General features: G+C 36.8%; 1 protein-coding gene across 1 annotated transcript; it reads left to right on the top strand.

Annotated features, from left to right (window-relative positions):
* The first annotated feature begins 12,377 nt into the window (after positions 1 to 12,377).
* Positions 12,378 to 15,408, top strand: LOC117481462 (CD209 antigen-like protein E). Its single transcript, XM_034129150.1, has 4 exons — positions 12,378 to 12,384; positions 13,797 to 13,963; positions 14,427 to 14,527; positions 14,714 to 15,408. The coding sequence occupies exons 1-4, from the start codon at positions 12,378 to 12,380 to the stop codon at positions 14,859 to 14,861; spliced, it is 423 nt and encodes a 140-aa protein (XP_033985041.1). The 3' UTR covers positions 14,862 to 15,408.
* The last annotated feature ends 3,699 nt before the right edge of the window (positions 15,409 to 19,107 follow it).

Raw genomic sequence — 19,107 nt, 5'->3', positions numbered from 1 at the left:
TGGGGTATTTTGGTTTTTTCTTTATGTTTAATTACATCACCCCTTAATAAAATAATCCTTATATGAAGTTATATGTGTCATCTTTCCTGAAACTGACGTGCTGTCCGCTTTACAAACAAGTTATCTTTCTGCTTCTTCACCCCTGAATTTTCCTCCCCCGTCCCTATTACTTCAGCCATCACAACAGCAATCAAGTCAGATCTGTGAAATTAAACACCTCTTCCCAAAGCGTGACTTCCCTATTGGGGGAGTGGGGCAGTAGGGCCTAACCCGCTTTGGCCAAATATACTAACATGCAGAACATATGGTATGTTTGAAAAAAGACTAACCATCTATCCAGTTCAAGCTGTCTTTAAGATGTGACATTGCGCTCTGACTTTTCCCCGTAAAATCGTGACAAACTATTACTTATTAAATTTGACCTCATGCTGCTTGGTTGAAAATGATAGATGAGCATTTACCAACAGATCAACGCGCAATCAACCCATACAGGAGATCTCTTTCTACACATTATGTGTTATCACTATAATATCATGTCATTATTTAATGTTGTTTTGTTTGTGTGTGTGTGTACAACGAAGTCTCTTTGAGAGGAAAATTATAATTTAAAGATCTTAATACCCCCTTATTGTTTAATTACTTCACACAACTATTAAAGAATCCCTATATGAAGTTACATGAGGCTACATTTACTGGTGTGCTTCCCTAGATGATGTAAATAGTCTAAGTGTCATGTTAGGGGGGCATTACGGACCTCAGGAGTCCGCCCTTGGAGGCTTGGAGAGCGGATAAAGAGAGGTGTATTTACTGGGGTTGAGCCCTGGATGATATAAATAGTCCACGTGCCATGGAACTCAGGAGTCCGCCCTTTGAGGCGTTGTTAACATTAATGCTTTTTGCTTTTGTTTTTGTTACTAAGATACTTTTTTAGCCTTATGATAGGATGAACTTAAGCTGTAGTCAATAAAGACATGTTTAATAGAGTGTTGCTGTTAGAGAACATACCTGCGCAGCACTCCACCACGTCTTGGCTTTGGCTTCATGGCCTTCACTGTCCTCTCCCTTTGAGTTTTTTCAAAGGCTGGGATACATTTTTCCAAATGATCACTTGTTACATGGTGAGAAACATATGGTTATATAACCTTAAAGAACTAACAAAAAATAATTAAGTATTTGCAATGCATAAACATAGAAGTTATCACTGTCAATATTATTCACCTGGGCATTAGTGGGCTTGAGGGTCTCAGGGAGCGTGGACAAAGTGACTTGTCTCTGTATTTGAGGATTCTCAGTGCAGGCACTAACAGGAAGCTGCTGTGCATTAGTGGAGAGTCCTCTGAAGGCAGCTGTTATTTCATTCACACACTCATCTGCTACCTGCTGACTCCTCATAGTAAGTCTAGCCAAGTTAGCTGTTAAGTTGTCCATACCATCGCTTGATAACTGGTAACTTTTGATTGACAGTCCAGCCATGGCAGCTGCCAACTCGTCCATATAATTCTTAAGAACGTGGTGACAATACTACAAAAAAAAAAAAGTGTATATATTAGGTCAGTTAACCTTGAAGAGCTAAACAGTTCAAGTGGTAAGTAACTAAGTATTTGCAATGAATAAACATAGAAATGATCACTGTCATATTATATAATCACTTAATATGGAGATAAGTAAAACTGACACAGACAGTTTAAACTGCTTGTTAAAACGCTATTGCTTATTGTGTTTTCTCAGCACACTAACATAAATAAGGATGTATAATATAAAAAACTAGAAAACGATATAGTATTTTCAAGTCTTACTTTAGTATGGTAAAATTAAGAATAAGTCACATTAAAGTGTGTCATGATTTTCCGTAAAAAAGTCAAGTATAGTTTGTCAAAAGAATATGAAAAAATCATTTTGTAGAGTAGTATGTTGAAAATCTCAGTGTTTAACTGAACACACCTACATGTGATAACGCCTCGAACAAAGGGGTAATTAGCATACAAAGGGGGGTCACTAGCATCAGTGGGGGAAAGGTGCTACGGGAATGAACTTTGAGGAGGGGGAACTTGTAAGAATTTCCAGCTTCTGAAGATAATTATATGGTACCCGTCCTTACAGCTAAACAAATCCTATGCCAGGTATTCTACAGACCACAAGAAGCACAAGAAGCCCCAGAAAGTATTACATTCAGAGCTAATAATGGTGAAACCGAAGAAGAAGCAAAGCAGATTATAATCGTTGCGGGTGAAAGGATAGAGAATTTGCAAGTGATGTTAATGCACTTATCTGATATAAAAAAATGCATTCATTTACTTCCAAGAGACCCCTAAACATCTACTTGGGCAATGTGAATTGAACGATAAACCGATCACTGTAAATGAAACGCGGAGAGAAGCAGCAGTGCAAATCGGTAAGTCTATTACCTTGAATGCACTACGACATTAACTTGGTCAAATGTAATATGTCTTTCTGAAAATGTGGCGAATGGTGTGTTTTTCAATTAAGCAACCATAACAAATTAAAATGTGTTTTATTCTTGCTTTCATATATAGTAATAGTATTAACTCCTTTGACTAGACTGTACTAAAATAAGACGTTTCACTGTTAAATAAAAAAATGGAAGTAGAAAATTGAGATAATGATGAGGTTCGTTATGTATCCAGTAACTATGAACAGCAGTTGAAAATGTTATTTAACCCTTTAACTCTAATAGACAAATCTAAAATAGCCTCTAGCTTATCTATAAGTTTGTGATTTTAACACTTATTCACTGACACAAGGCAGATTTTGGCTTTTTTCTCATGCCAAGATACTTTTAGACACACTTTGAGGTATGCAAAACCTTAAAACTAGAAAATGAAGTACATTGTCTGATTAGATTTTTTCTTAAAGACTGTTTCTCTAAAAGGCAAGTTTTGTGATTTTTAACACTTATTTACTTTTTTCTCTCTTTTCTTGTGTTACCAAGATACTTTTAGATACACTTTTGATGTATGCAACACTTAACAAAAGGGTATAATATGAAGTACTTTGTAAGGAATGGGGGTTTCTTTAATACCCCGTTTTTTTTATTTTTAAAAACACTTGTACAGTTAAATAATGTAGGTTTTCTCTGATATTTTAGTTATTTTCAGCTACCAAGATACTTTTTTGATACACTTTAATGTAGGAACATTTGGCAACTGGTAGAATGTCAATTATTTTGTAATAAAATGTATTTTCTTAAAGACTGTGACTCTAAAAGGGGAAGTTTTTTTTTTTTTTTTCTCCCGTTGTCTTTCACTTACTTTTTTGGATACAGTTTTATGTATGACAACTTTACAACTGGTAGAAAGTTAAGTACTTTTTCTGAACAGATTTTCTTTAAGACTGTGACTCTTAAAGGTAAGACAATCCAGTTTTATGGAAGTAACTTAAATTATTTTTTTTTGTTTTTTCTCCTACAAAGATACTTATAGTTACACTTTAATGGATGCAAAACTTTATAACTTGGTAAAATATTCATTATTTTGTAATGAATTGAGTTTTCTTTTTTTGTTTTTGTTTTTCAACATACTATTGTACACAATGACTTTTCCATATATATATATATATATATATATATATTTTTTTTTCAGACAAACTATACTTTTGACTTTTTCCGTAAAATCGTGACAAACTATTACTTATTCTTACATTTGACCTCTTGCTGCTTGGTTGGAAATGATAGATGAAAAAGCTACAAAGCTTAAAGAACTTTTCTAAAAAACTCTCAATTCTACAGATGACTCCCCCCACTCAACGCAATAAGTCCACCCCCCACTCAGCAAATCATCTAAAACGAAGGACCCCACTAAGACGCCCGTTGAAAACTAGCCAGGGATCTGAGAAAAACCAAGTCTCCCCCCGCGAGATGCAGCCAGGAACAAACTCCTGGACTACTATCGTCCCCAGCATTGTGGACACCCAAATCTTGCAATACTACAGCTGCTGATGTTACTCCTGGGGCCAACACGTCTCTGTTTTTGAACATAGTGAAATCGGAGTTGGTTGATATTCTGGAGAGGGTGCTGCATCGGTACAGAGAAGAAATCTGCAATGGATCCCGAGTCAGTCACCCCAGCCAGAGGCAACACGATTGTGTGAATGACATTCCAGAATATTTCTTCAGAAACAATTACAACGCGTTAATGAAAAAGACTTTGGCTCGCCGACTTCATTACTGCGATTGACCAGAGTCTTAATGATATAAACATTTACATAGCTGAATGAAGGATCCAAGGCGCTTCGGAGGCTTTTCTGCACAATCTCAAAAACTGCAGACGCCTCAAGGAGAGACTTGAAAAGATCCACGCCGAGCTGGATGGAGAGGAAGAAGACTAATAACCAGCGGTTGATTTGAAGCCGGGGATTTTTTCGATACTTTGACTTTTCTTTAAAGTAAAATAAAAATGGGTAACTACTATGGAAAACAATCTGTATTTATCTATCAGAATACAGTCAATACCTGTTTAATAAGTGTGTTGTTGATGACGATTGAAAACAGAATGAGTAGTGATCCCCGTGTAAACAGAACGGCTGAAGTTTGTAAACTAGAAGACATTTTGGATATCGTTCATTCTGGCAGTACTATTCCGGGTCATTGGGAAACGATTGTAAACGAAACATTTAAAGTGGTACTGGAATCTTCATTTTCCGAAACATTCTGTAACATTACCGAAGAAATGAAACAAACACCAAAAGTGTATCATGTGCTCGCATTGTATGCTCTGTTTGTAGATGTAATGCATCTTTGTGTCAAAAACAGCATACACATGAATACTTTGGCCGAAGTGCAAAAACTCCATTATAATATTTCCCTTCATCTGGGGGATTCTATGCTGGAAAAGATCCTGGGGATGTTGCAATCAGTATAAATGTATTATTGATTCCTATGGGGTGAAAACAATAAATTGTAAATATGAAATTCTGCAAATAAAAAAAGTGTTTTTTACATTTAAAAAAACTTGTCTTCAAATCATAGTATAGTATTTCCTACATATCATTTTAAAAAAGAGTCACAGTGTAGAATGTCCAAACATTTAATTTAAAAGTACTAGTATAGTATGTTAAAAGTATCTTGAAAAAAGTCCAAGTATAGTATGTAGTTAAGAAATATATTATATAGTTTTGTCTGCAATGTCAGTATAGGATCTCTAATAAAAAAATTAAAAAATGAGAGAAAGTCATAGTATAGTTTGACAAAAAGATCCTGAAAAAGTCATGACACTGTGTGTTGAAATGGTTTTGAATAAACACATCAGTATTTTAAAAAGTAAAATTGTATCAAGTGCATCAGACAACTCAAATTACTCCATTTGAACCATATTATAAATAAGTAAAGAATGGTCATAGTATATAGCAGGGGTGTTTAATAGTTTTCTGTGTGTCGGTGTTTCAGTGTTTCAGTGTTTCAGTGTTTCTGTGTTTCAGTGTTTCAGTGTTTTGTGTTTTTGTGTGTCAGTATTTCAGTGTTTCAGTGTTTCAGTGTTTTGTGTGTCAGTGTGTCAGTGTTTCAGTGTTTCAGTGTTTCAGTGTTTCAGTGTTTTCAGTATTTCAGTGTTTTGTGTTTCAGTGTTTCAGTGTTTCAGTGTTTTGTGTTTCTGTGTTTTGTGTTTCAGTGTTTTTTGTGTTTCAGTGTTTCAGTGTTTCTGTGTTTTTGTGTGTCAGTGTTTTCAGTGTGTCAGTGTTTCAGTGTTGCAGTGTTTCAGTGTTTCGTGTTTCAGTGTTTCAGTGTTTCAGTGTTTTTGTGTTTCAGTGTTTCGTGTGTCAGAGTGTCAGTGTTTACAGCCTTTCTTTGCTCTGATCAATCCCCAGGGATCCTCCCCTGGAAGGAATATAGCAGGATGAGAGAAAAACATTTAAAAAAAACGTATCTTGTGGCTATAACATTTTGATGCAATTCTAAAAGATAGTCAGATTCCTAAAAAGTTACAAACGGATGCTGGAAAAGAATTATTTGTTTCTTCAGCAAGGCTTCAAAAATCTTGTTAAATAATTCTTTTCCAGCATCCGTTTGTAACTTTTTAGGAATCTGACTATCTTTTAGAATTGCATCAAAATGTTATAGCCACTTCTAAGATACGTTTTTTTTAAATGTTTTTCTCTCATCCTGCTATATTCCTTCCAGGGGAGGATCCCTGGGGATTGATCAGAGCAAAGAAAGGCTGTAAACACTGACACTCTGACACACGAAACACTGAAACACAAAAACACTGAAACACTGAAACACTGAAACACGAAACACTGAAACACTGCAACACTGAAACACTGACACACTGAAAACACTGACACACAAAAACACTGAAACACTGAAACACAAAAAACACTGAAACACAAAACACAGAAACACAAAACACTGAAACACTGAAACACTGAAACACAAAACACTGAAATACTGAAAACACTGAAACACTGAAACACTGACACACTGACACACAACACTGAAACACTGAAACACTGAAATACTGACACACAAAACACAAACACTGAAACACTGAAACACAGAAACACTGAACACCGACACACAAAACACTGAAACACTGAAACACAGAAACACTGAAACACTGAAACACTGAAACACCGACACACAGAAAACTATTAAACACCCCTGCTATATACTATGACCATTCTTTACTTATTTATAATATGGTTCAAATGGAGTAATTTGAGTTGTCTGATGCACTTGATACAATTTTACTTTTTAAAATACTGATGTGTTTATTCAAAACCATTTCAACACACAGTGTCATGACTTTTTCAGGATCTTTTTGTCAAACTATACTATGACTTTCTCTCATTTTTTATTTTTTTATTAGAGATCCTATACTGACATTGCAGACAAAACTATATAATATATTTCTTAACTACATACTATACTTGGACTTTTTTCAAGATACTTTTAACATACTATACTAGTACTTTTAAATTAAATGTTTGGACATTCTACACTGTGACTCTTTTTTAAAATGATATGTAGGAAATACTATACTATGATTTGAAGACAAGTTTTTTTAAATGTAAAAAACACTTTTTTTATTTGCAGAATTTCATATTTACAATTTATTGTTTTCACCCCATAGGAATCAATAATACATTTATACTGATTGCAACATCCCCAGGATCTTTTCCAGCATAGAATCCCCCAGATGAAGGGAAATATTATAATGGAGTTTTTGCACTTCGGCCAAAGTATTCATGTGTATGCTGTTTTTGACACAAAGATGCATTACATCTACAAACAGAGCATACAATGCGAGTACATGATACACTTTTGGTGTTTGTTTCATTTCTTCGGTAATGTTACAGAATGTTTCGGAAAATGAAGATTCCAGTACCACTTTAAATGTTTCGTTTACAATCGTTTCCCAATGACCCGGAATAGTACTGCCAGAATGAACGATATCCAAAATGTCTTCTAGTTTACAAACTTCAGCCGTTCTGTTTACACGGGGATCACTACTCATTCTGTTTTCAATCGTCATCAACAACACACTTATTAAACAGGTATTGACTGCATTCTGATAGATAAATACAGATTGTTTTCCATAGTAGTTACCCATTTTTATTTTACTTTAAAGAAAAGTCAAAGTATCGAAAAAATCCCCGGCTTCAAATCAACCGCTGGTTATTAGTCTTCTTCCTCTCCATCCAGCTCGGCGTGGATCTTTTCAAGTCTCTCCTTGAGGCGTCTGCAGTTTTTGAGATTGTGCAGAAAAGCCTCCGAAGCGCCTTGGATCCTTCATTCAGCTATGTAAATGTTTATATCATTAAGACTCTGGTCAATCGCAGTAATGAAGTCGGCGAGCCAAAGTCTTTTTCATTAACGCGTTGTAATTGTTTCTGAAGAAATATTCTGGAATGTCATTCACACAATCGTGTTGCCTCTGGCTGGGGTGACTGACTCGGGATCCATTGCAGATTTCTTCTCTGTACCGATGCAGCACCCTCTCCAGAATATCAACCAACTCCGATTTCACTATGTTCAAAAACAGAGACGTGTTGGCCCCAGGAGTAACATCAGCAGCTGTAGTATTGCAAGATTTGGGTGTCCACAATGCTGGGGACGATAGTAGTCCAGGAGTTTGTTCCTGGCTGCATCTCGCGGGGGGAGACTTGGTTTTTCTCAGATCCCTGGCTAGTTTTCAACGGGCGTCTTAGTGGGGTCCTTCGTTTTAGATGATTTGCTGAGTGGGGGGTGGACTTATTGCGTTGAGTGGGGGGAGTCATCTGTAGAATTGAGAGTTTTTTAGAAAAGTTCTTTAAGCTTTGTAGCTTTTTCATCTATCATTTCCAACCAAGCAGCAAGAGGTCAAATGTAAGAATAAGTAATAGTTTGTCACGATTTTACGGAAAAAGTCAAAAGTATAGTTTGTCTGAAAAAATATATATATATATATATATATATATATGGAAAAGTCATTGTGTACAATAGTATGTTGAAAAACAAAAACAAAAAAAGAAAACTCAATTCATTACAAAATAATGAATATTTTACCAAGTTATAAAGTTTTGCATCCATTAAAGTGTAACTATAAGTATCTTTGTAGGAGAAAAAAAAAAAAAATAATAATTTAAGTTACTTCCATAAAACTGGATTGTCTTACCTTTAAGAGTCACAGTCTTAAAGAAAATCTGTTCAGAAAAAGTACTTAACTTTCTACCAGTTGTAAAGTTGTCATACATAAAACTGTATCCAAAAAAGTAAGTGAAAGACAACGGGAGAAAAAAAAAAAAAAACTTCCCCTTTTAGAGTCACAGTCTTTAAGAAAATACATTTTATTACAAAATAATTGACATTCTACCAGTTGCCAAATGTTCCTACATTAAAGTGTATCAAAAAAGTATCTTGGTAGCTGAAAATAACTAAAATATCAGAGAAAACCTACATTATTTAACTGTACAAGTGTTTTTAAAAATAAAAAAAACGGGGTATTAAAGAAACCCCCATTCCTTACAAAGTACTTCATATTATACCCTTTTGTTAAGTGTTGCATACATCAAAAGTGTATCTAAAAGTATCTTGGTAACACAAGAAAAGAGAGAAAAAAGTAAATAAGTGTTAAAAATCACAAAACTTGCCTTTTAGAGAAACAGTCTTTAAGAAAAAATCTAATCAGACAATGTACTTCATTTTCTAGTTTTAAGGTTTTGCATACCTCAAAGTGTGTCTAAAAGTATCTTGGCATGAGAAAAAAGCCAAAATCTGCCTTGTGTCAGTGAATAAGTGTTAAAATCACAAACTTATAGATAAGCTAGAGGCTATTTTAGATTTGTCTATTAGAGTTAAAGGGTTAAATAACATTTTCAACTGCTGTTCATAGTTACTGGATACATAACGAACCTCATCATTATCTCGATTTTCTACTTCCATTTTTTTATTTAACAGTGAAACGTCTTATTTTAGTACAGTCTAGTCAAAGGAGTTAATACTATTACTATATATGAAAGCAAGAATAAAACACATTTTAATTTGTTATGGTTGCTTAATTGAAAAACACACCATTCGCCACATTTTCAGAAAGACATATTACATTTGACCAAGTTAATGTCGTAGTGCATTCAAGGTAATAGACTTACCGATTTGCACTGCTGCTTCTCTCCGCGTTTCATTTACAGTGATCGGTTTATCGTTCAATTCACATTGCCCAAGTAGATGTTTAGGGGTCTCTTGGAAGTAAATGAATGCATTTTTTTATATCAGATAAGTGCATTAACATCACTTGCAAATTCTCTATCCTTTCACCCGCAACGATTATAATCTGCTTTGCTTCTTCTTCGGTTTCACCATTATTAGCTCTGAATGTAATACTTTCTGGGGCTTCTTGTGCTTCTTGTGGTCTGTAGAATACCTGGCATAGGATTTGTTTAGCTGTAAGGACGGGTACCATATAATTATCTTCAGAAGCTGGAAATTCTTACAAGTTCCCCCTCCTCAAAGTTCATTCCCGTAGCACCTTTCCCCCACTGATGCTAGTGACCCCCCTTTGTATGCTAATTACCCCTTTGTTCGAGGCGTTATCACATGTAGGTGTGTTCAGTTAAACACTGAGATTTTCAACATACTACTCTACAAAATGATTTTTTCATATTCTTTTGACAAACTATACTTGACTTTTTTACGGAAAATCATGACACACTTTAATGTGACTTATTCTTAATTTTACCATACTAAAGTAAGACTTGAAAATACTATATCGTTTTCTAGTTTTTTATATTATACATCCTTATTTATGTTAGTGTGCTGAGAAAACACAATAAGCAATAGCGTTTTAACAAGCAGTTTAAACTGTCTGTGTCAGTTTTACTTATCTCCATATTAAGTGATTATATAATATGACAGTGATCATTTCTATGTTTATTCATTGCAAATACTTAGTTACTTACCACTTGAACTGTTTAGCTCTTCAAGGTTAACTGACCTAATATATACACTTTTTTTTTTTTGTAGTATTGTCACCACGTTCTTAAGAATTATATGGACGAGTTGGCAGCTGCCATGGCTGGACTGTCAATCAAAAGTTACCAGTTATCAAGCGATGGTATGGACAACTTAACAGCTAACTTGGCTAGACTTACTATGAGGAGTCAGCAGGTAGCAGATGAGTGTGTGAATGAAATAACAGCTGCCTTCAGAGGACTCTCCACTAATGCACAGCAGCTTCCTGTTAGTGCCTGCACTGAGAATCCTCAAATACAGAGACAAGTCACTTTGTCCACGCTCCCTGAGACCCTCAAGCCCACTAATGCCCAGGTGAATAATATTGACAGTGATAACTTCTATGTTTATGCATTGCAAATACTTAATTATTTTTTGTTAGTTCTTTAAGGTTATATAACCATATGTTTCTCACCATGTAACAAGTGATCATTTGGAAAAATGTATCCCAGCCTTTGAAAAAACTCAAAGGGAGAGGACAGTGAAGGCCATGAAGCCAAAGCCAAGACGTGGTGGAGTGCTGCGCAGGTATGTTCTCTAACAGCAACACTCTATTAAACATGTCTTTATTGACTACAGCTTAAGTTCATCCTATCATAAGGCTAAAAAAGTATCTTAGTAACAAAAACAAAAGCAAAAAGCATTAATGTTAACAACGCCTCAAAGGGCGGACTCCTGAGTTCCATGGCACGTGGACTATTTATATCATCCAGGGCTCAACCCCAGTAAATACACCTCTCTTTATCCGCTCTCCAAGCCTCCAAGGGCGGACTCCTGAGGTCCGTAATGCCCCCCTAACATGACACTTAGACTATTTACATCATCTAGGGAAGCACACCAGTAAATGTAGCCTCATGTAACTTCATATAGGGATTCTTTAATAGTTGTGTGAAGTAATTAAACAATAAGGGGGTATTAAGATCTTTAAATTATAATTTTCCTCTCAAAGAGACTTCGTTGTACACACACACACAAACAAAACAACATTAAATAATGACATGATATTATAGTGATAACACATAATGTGTAGAAAGAGATCTCCTGTATGGGTTGATTGCGCGTTGATCTGTTGGTAAATGCTCATCTATCATTTTCAACCAAGCAGCATGAGGTCAAATTTAATAAGTAATAGTTTGTCACGATTTTACGGGGAAAAGTCAGAGCGCAATGTCACATCTTAAAGACAGCTTGAACTGGATAGATGGTTAGTCTTTTTTCAAACATACCATATGTTCTGCATGTTAGTATATTTGGCCAAAGCGGGTTAGGCCCTACTGCCCCACTCCCCCAATAGGGAAGTCACGCTTTGGGAAGAGGTGTTTAATTTCACAGATCTGACTTGATTGCTGTTGTGATGGCTGAAGTAATAGGGACGGGGGAGGAAAATTCAGGGGTGAAGAAGCAGAAAGATAACTTGTTTGTAAAGCGGACAGCACGTCAGTTTCAGGAAAGATGACACATATAACTTCATATAAGGATTATTTTATTAAGGGGTGATGTAATTAAACATAAAGAAAAAACCAAAATACCCCAGGGTCATTAAGATTTTTAATTTATTGCCAACCTCTTCAGAGAGACTTTGTTGCATTTATTACCAGATTACCCCTCCTTTCTATAAGAGAGGCCCTTATAGTTAGTATAGTAATTAAACATTAGTTCACCATCCGTACACTTCAAGAGAGCCTCCTTAGTTATTAACCCAACTCTTATTTAAAATAAAAAAAAGGCTGGGTAGGAGGGGAATACGGGTATGTGTGTGTGTGTGTGTGTGTGTGTGTGTGTGTGTGTGTGTGTGTGTGTGTGTGTGTGTGTGTGTGTGTGTGTGTGTGTGTGTGTGTGTGGAGGGAAATCTCTCAGAATGATATCCCCTTTAGCGCAATACAGCATCAGCTACACCACTTATGCGACATACAAGAATAGTGTGTGTGACAGACAAAAGATGTCCTGTAGGGGCTGATTGCGCATGGACATAAACGCTAGTAAAGTCTAATCTGACGGGGGAGACCCGCTGTTGCTGACGGGGGGAGATCCGATGCTGCGGACTATTCGACATGCATCTCTGCATGCGGTGAGCGGAACAAAACACACTCTTCAGATATCACACGTAGCTATTTTATTTACCTCTCAAACTACCTAAACTATTTATAGATATGTTTTAGTTTTACTGTCGAGTCACTCATTATTGGACCCGCGACTTTGATACTGTCGTGTTGTCAGGAGGGGGAGAGCAGTCCGTTTATTATTCCCGTGTTATTGTAAATTACTGTACACGTTTTTGAATAGTTAATTAATCTACTATAATTAGTTGGTTTAATATCGAATCATATCAGTTTGTTTCAAAGCTCATTAAATAACATAGAAGACCTTTAACCGGCACTTTTCTAATTCTGCCTCGGAAGATTTAAACTGTAACGAACATGCCGACCGGACAGGAGGGGGGAGGAGGAGGGGGTTGAGAGGGGTGGGGGCTGAGGAGGGGGGATGTGAAACCTGCTGTAAGGAGGGGGTGGGTTGAGAGGGTGGGGGCTGAGCGGGGTGGGGGCTGAGAAGGGTGGGGGCTGAGAAGGGTGGGGGCTGAGAAGGGTGGGGGCTACCGGTGAGGATGTAACACCTGTATGTGAGGGGGAGGGGGGCGGGCTGAGGGGGGTGGGGGCTACCGGGGGGATGTAACACCTATACGCGATAACACCTCGAACAAAGGGGCGCATTAGCATATCAAAGGGGCTCATTAGCATATCAAAGGGGCTCATTAGCATAATTAGGGGGCGGGACTTAGAAGGTGTGACCTGTCACTTTTTTATGCATACTAATGTGATTGAAGCGGGATTGGTAACACTACTGACATATGTTGCATTTATAAATGTCAACACCTCCACACAGAGACAAATGACTAACCCCTCTATGTCAACAGAAACTGAACATCCTAGGCATCATAATACTATAGCAGAAAAGTTGTGTTTTATTGCGTTAGATTGTACAGGTGTACCTACCAATCACATGTAATAGGTGGATAAATTACTGAAAGGAATAACAAAATGAAGTTTAAAACCCTTTTTTTTTTTTAAAGTTTGTTGTTAATTCCTCTTTTGAAAAAAGGGATAAAGTCCTGAAATTATAAATCGATCAATTCAATTGTATTTATATAGCCTAAAATGACAAATAAAAATGTGCCTGATGCAGAATGTCCTTAAACCCTTGCAGATAATAAGAAAAAACTCCCCCAAAAATTGGGGACATGTTGTTTTTAACCGTGAGCTTTATAATGCTTACATTTGATTCAATTGAATTAATCAATTCATAATTGCTTTTAAAATGTGTAAATTGTACAGTCACATACGTTAATTCCTGAGATATTAAGGTTTTCTTTGTTGTGGTCCCACAGATCACTTTTTCCAACAAGGCTGGGTGTATATCCGTCCCAGTTTCTATTACATTTCTTCTGTCAGGAAAACGTGGCTGGAAAGCAGAGCTGACTGTCTGCAGAGAGGTGCGGACCTCGTGATCATCAACAGCAAAGCAGAGCAGGTGTGTGTGTGTGTGTGTGTGTGTGTGTGTGTGTGTGTGTACACATTTTCTGTTAAAATCTCCTGTATTTTGAATCGTGTGATGGATGTCAAGTCAAAAGTCAAAGTCAACTTTAATGTCAATCTTCCAGTTGGTGTGTACATACAGAGAGATCGAAATACTGTTTCCCACAATCCCGAATATAAAAACAATGTATATAGAATATAAAATGTGAAAATATGTGTGCATGTATATACACAGTGCGACTGGTTTCTGCTGTTGAGACACCTAAATAAAAATACAACAATCAATATATACAAAATAACAGTCACTTCAATATTTTGAGAATGTACATTAGTGCAAATTGTCCATAGAATGTGCATTATTGCAATATTGTCCATAGCAGCGTAAAAAGTGTCCGGTATCAAGGCCACCGTCCATTTCTACTGATGATTGACGATAAGTGTTTTTCTCTGTAAACCAGGATTTCATGACAAAATTCAACAGACTCACATGGATTGGACTGACGGACGTAAAAACCGAAGATACTTGGAAGTGGGTGGATGGCACTCCACTCAACAAAAGGTTAGCTCATAGCTTTTTTTTCAAATGACATTAAATCAAAAAAGCATCTTGTAGATGTTCATGTTAGATTAATAAATATATCTAAAATGATTCAAAGGGAACATTTAATTGTGCAATTTAAACCAGTTTATCAGATGCATCTTGTGTTATGTTTGTTATTAAAGAGGATTTGTGTTTTGGTTTCAGCTACTGGGGACCCGGGGAGCCGAACAGCTTTGAAGGCAATGTGGAGGACTGTGTAGAAATAAGGTTTTTTGACCTGGAGAACAGCTGGAATGATATTCAATGTGGAGATCAAAACTTCTGGATCTGTGAAAAGATGTTAGCTATATAACGCAACATAATAATGAAATAAACTCCACTTCAAAAACAGACAAGGAGGCACATGCGCAGATACAGATAGAGAAGCAAACCAGATTTAAAGTCTTTAGGAATATCTGATTTGTGGCTTTGTTTAATAAGGAAGGAAATGTTTTGAGCGCGTTTGACCTCAACAGCACTCTCAGTGCATGTAAATGTCTGTTTGTTTAAAATACATTTATTACACTGGCTTATTTGTATTTATACCATTACTGAAAGTGAAAGCAATGGAATAACCTAAGCTGTTTGAATTAAGATCATTCCTATTGAACTAGATGTATGTTTAAAGTCTTGTTTCTGCAGATGCTCTAAACCCCATCTGATAATTCAATGGATGGTTGCCAATATTTACAAATAATCATGTGATAATAATTGAAATGTGTGTAATGATTGCTTGGCATTATGTCTGGGAAGGAGAATAAAACTAATAGAGTTTTACCTATTCTCTGGCACAATAAATTAATCAATTAAATGTTAAAATGTCAAGTATTCGGTATTGCATTAAACAACAGTTTACTGTATTGTTTTTTTTTAATTCAAATAATAATAAACCACCAGCTGTCATGCAGCTTTACTTCAAATACTTTGTCAGTGCTGCAGCTACAAATATTCACCTTCTGAGCACATCTATCTTTCAGTCTAAAGATAGATGGATGGGTATAGATAGCTATACTAGATAGATAGATAGATAGATAGATAGATAGATAGATAGATAGATAGATAGATAGATAGATAGATAGATAGATAGATAGATAGATAGATAGATAGATAGATAGATAGATAGATATATAGATAGATAGATAGATAGATAGATAGATAGATGATAGATAGATATTAGATAGATGATAGATAGATAGATAGATAGATCGATAGATCGATCGATCGATAGATAGATAGATAGATATTAGATATATATATATATATATATATATATAGATAGATAGATAGATAGATAGATAGATAGATAGATAGATAGATAGATAGATAGATAGATAGATAGATAGATAGATCGATCGATAGATACATAGATAGATAGATAGATACATAGATATATATTAGATAGATAGATACATAGATAGATACATAGATACATAGATAGATACATAGATAGATGTGAACTGTGACATTAAAACATTTTGTGATAATAGAAAGCCCCACCATGTAGTTTGTATAAGGGTCACCTAACACCTTTCAAACCACCAGCCCTCAGTTTCCTGATGACGTGGCAAACACATGCGTAAATATAAATGATAGTTACTTTCCGTGCACAGTTGAGGGTGATGAATGTCAAACGCACACGTTGCAGACTTTGATGACATCAGGCAGCACGGACCAAACTGCACCTTCAGTACAGCTGGACACCATGGGTGAAATGTCCATCTATATGAATGTAGAGGAATTATCGGTTTACCACAGCCGGAGCAAAAGGGAGACAAAATGAACAGAAAATATTTATGAATATTTGTCTATCCTTAATCAGGGGCCACACAGACCTGGAACTGCAGCCTCAGGTAATAAACATATAACATTGTTTTACACACAGGCACACAAACAGGACAAGACTATTAGTTTAATATAGTCAAGGTGTGACTTTTGCTCACAAACCCTTTTTACTTGTGGTTACTCTTTCCAAGCACTTTCTGTATCCTTTAATTTACTTGAACCTGAAATACAAAGAAGCAAATTGTAAACATTACATTTTACCTTCAGATGCTAAAGAGGTGAAGCGTAGTTCCTGCAGAGCTGCTGAAGTTTTTCTGCGTCTGCTGTGTCTATTCCTTCTGACTGGACTCATACCTCTGGTTTACCTTTGTGAGTACTTTGTTAGCTTGATTATAAAACACAAAAGGAGTTTACTGGTTGTCAGTGTTTCTTTATGCATTTGTTTATGTGTCAAACACAGTAATTAACAGCAACTCGGAGTGGAAAATGGAGGTGGTCCTGTTACAAAACAGTTACAACAACCTGACAATACAGAAAGATCAGCTACAGACAAGTTACAACATCCTGACTGAAGAAAGAGAGCAGCTTAAGATCAGTAACAACAACCTCACCAGTGAGAAAAAACAGTTACAGATTAACCTGACAATACAAAAGGATCAGTTACAGACCAGATACAACATCCTGTCTGAAGAAAGAGAGAAACAAATCAAAGCCCTGACCAGTGAAATAAATGATCATCAGAGAAAACTTCAAGGTAATTACAAGTGTAAATGTTTAGTGTTTTAAAGAGTTAGGTGCCGAGGAAGAAAGATTTCTGTGGCCAAGAAATGCCATCAATAATCTGTCTCCTCTACTCTCAACAGCAGAAACCAGTCGCAGCGTTGCCTGAGAAGAAGTTCAGAGGACATCAAGAAGAAATCGGGAAAGATCAATGATGTTTCACTCTCACATCCGGCGACAGATACTTTTGAGCAACAGGGAGGGACGGGGGTAACCATATCCCACCCATGTGCAAACAAACTGTAACAATATTGCTTGAATTAGGTAGACAGGACACCTTTTTTATATTTACATTACCCACCCTAGCTTTAAAAATGACTCGTAGTAATTAATGTGTCCTCCTAAACCATGACACCCTGACAGTGAGCCAGCATGCATGATACCAGGAGCTTCAAACTGAAGCAGAATGTAGGGTAGGTAATTCACTTCAGAAACACTTTTTGTTATATTCCAGGGAATGCTCTTAACATCCCGACAGCAATGAATACATTAAATGATTTGACAATAAATACATTAAAAAAATTCATCTGTGGAAGCCGTGGCGCTGTAAAAAGCACGACCAATCATCTGAGCCGGCCCGGCTAAAATAACTGGATGGCCTACTTGCCTGTCAGCCTTCAATCTCGTACACAAACTTATCTCGTGCCCTCATTGGTCATGTGCGCGTTCGTGTGTGTTGGAGGAGGGGCTCTGTAAGGAAGTCTGAAGGAAGGGGCAGATGTTTTCGGCTGCGTACTTTCAAATTCTAGCGCACTCGAGCTGGTTTCTCCATTCTTACCTACCCTACCTTTAAAGGGGACCTATCATGCAAAATGCACTTCTGTACGTCTTTTATACATGAATATGTGTCCCCGGTGTTCCAGGGAACTCACCAAGTTTCAGAAAACACAACCCTCTCTATTTTCCTCCATACCCAAATCTCTAAAAACGGGGCTGCAACGGATCTGATCAAAACTGATCCAGATTTGAACACGTTACTGACGTCAGGACGGTGGCGCTACGGCTATTGGGCCAACTCTCCACCTATCAGGGGAATGTGGGGTAGGGCCACGGCCGGCCATTGCCGCTCGAAAGCGCTGGAGACGCTGTAGTACATATGCCAGGCCTGTAAGTGGCGCTGTAGTCTGCCACAAAAGCAGCGAAGAAGACTTCCCGCGCATGGTTGCCATGGTTGCCCTTCTGTTTATTCTCCGCTGTGGCTTTTTTTCTCCCTCCCCGAGGCAAGCGTTTGCTCCTGCTGCTGTAATTCAATGCAATCCCTCCCCGTCGAGGCAAGCACTGTAATTCTCTCCGGTTAGTCCACCAGCAGATGACAAACACCCACCTCTCCGCCTCTTCCAAGGAACGAGGGGACCGTGTGGCAGAGTTTCAGTTAGATTTTTTTTCGCCGGTCAAGATGTCCGTTCAAGTTTAAATCTTCTGGACAAAATTTGAAAAGTGCACGTCAAAGGTCTTCTTTGTTATTTATTGAGCTTTAAAACAAATGAATAACGACTCTATATAATAATATAATAAAACAAGGAGGACGGAGATCTCCCCCTCTTCTGACAGCTCAGCAGCTGTTCAGAGCACGCTCCCCTCTCCTGCAGCTCACAGAATCAGCCCCCTGCAAAAACAGTGCTGGAAAGAGCAAATGGAGCGAAATGAGGCATGGCTAAAATGCAGGATCTGTTTGGTATTTTGAAAAAAAAACTATATTTATATACTTTATATAGGTATGGCCCTACAATATATTGTTCAAATATAGCATGATAGGTGATCTTTAACCTGTTCCACTCTGAGCCTGTTTTTCAGGTCTCAGGCTTGAAAATGACATTCCCAGAACAAATGACCATATCTTCCCTTCTAAAAGGGTTAAATTAATAATCTTTTTTCTCAAAGTAATGATAAACCTGTGAGTTGGATGTAGAAGTGTCAGAATCAATATAAATGTTTTTTATTTTAAAGAAAATTCAGATTTTACATAGTAAAAAACTGTAAATTATAGTGTCCGTCCA

The sequence above is a fragment of the Trematomus bernacchii genome, unplaced genomic scaffold, assembly GCF_902827165.1.
Source record: "Trematomus bernacchii unplaced genomic scaffold, fTreBer1.1, whole genome shotgun sequence".
Classification (NCBI taxonomy): Eukaryota; Metazoa; Chordata; class Actinopteri; order Perciformes; family Nototheniidae; genus Trematomus; species Trematomus bernacchii.
Note: the sequence above shows the minus strand (reverse complement) of the source record. Positions and strands in the feature narration are given on the sequence as shown.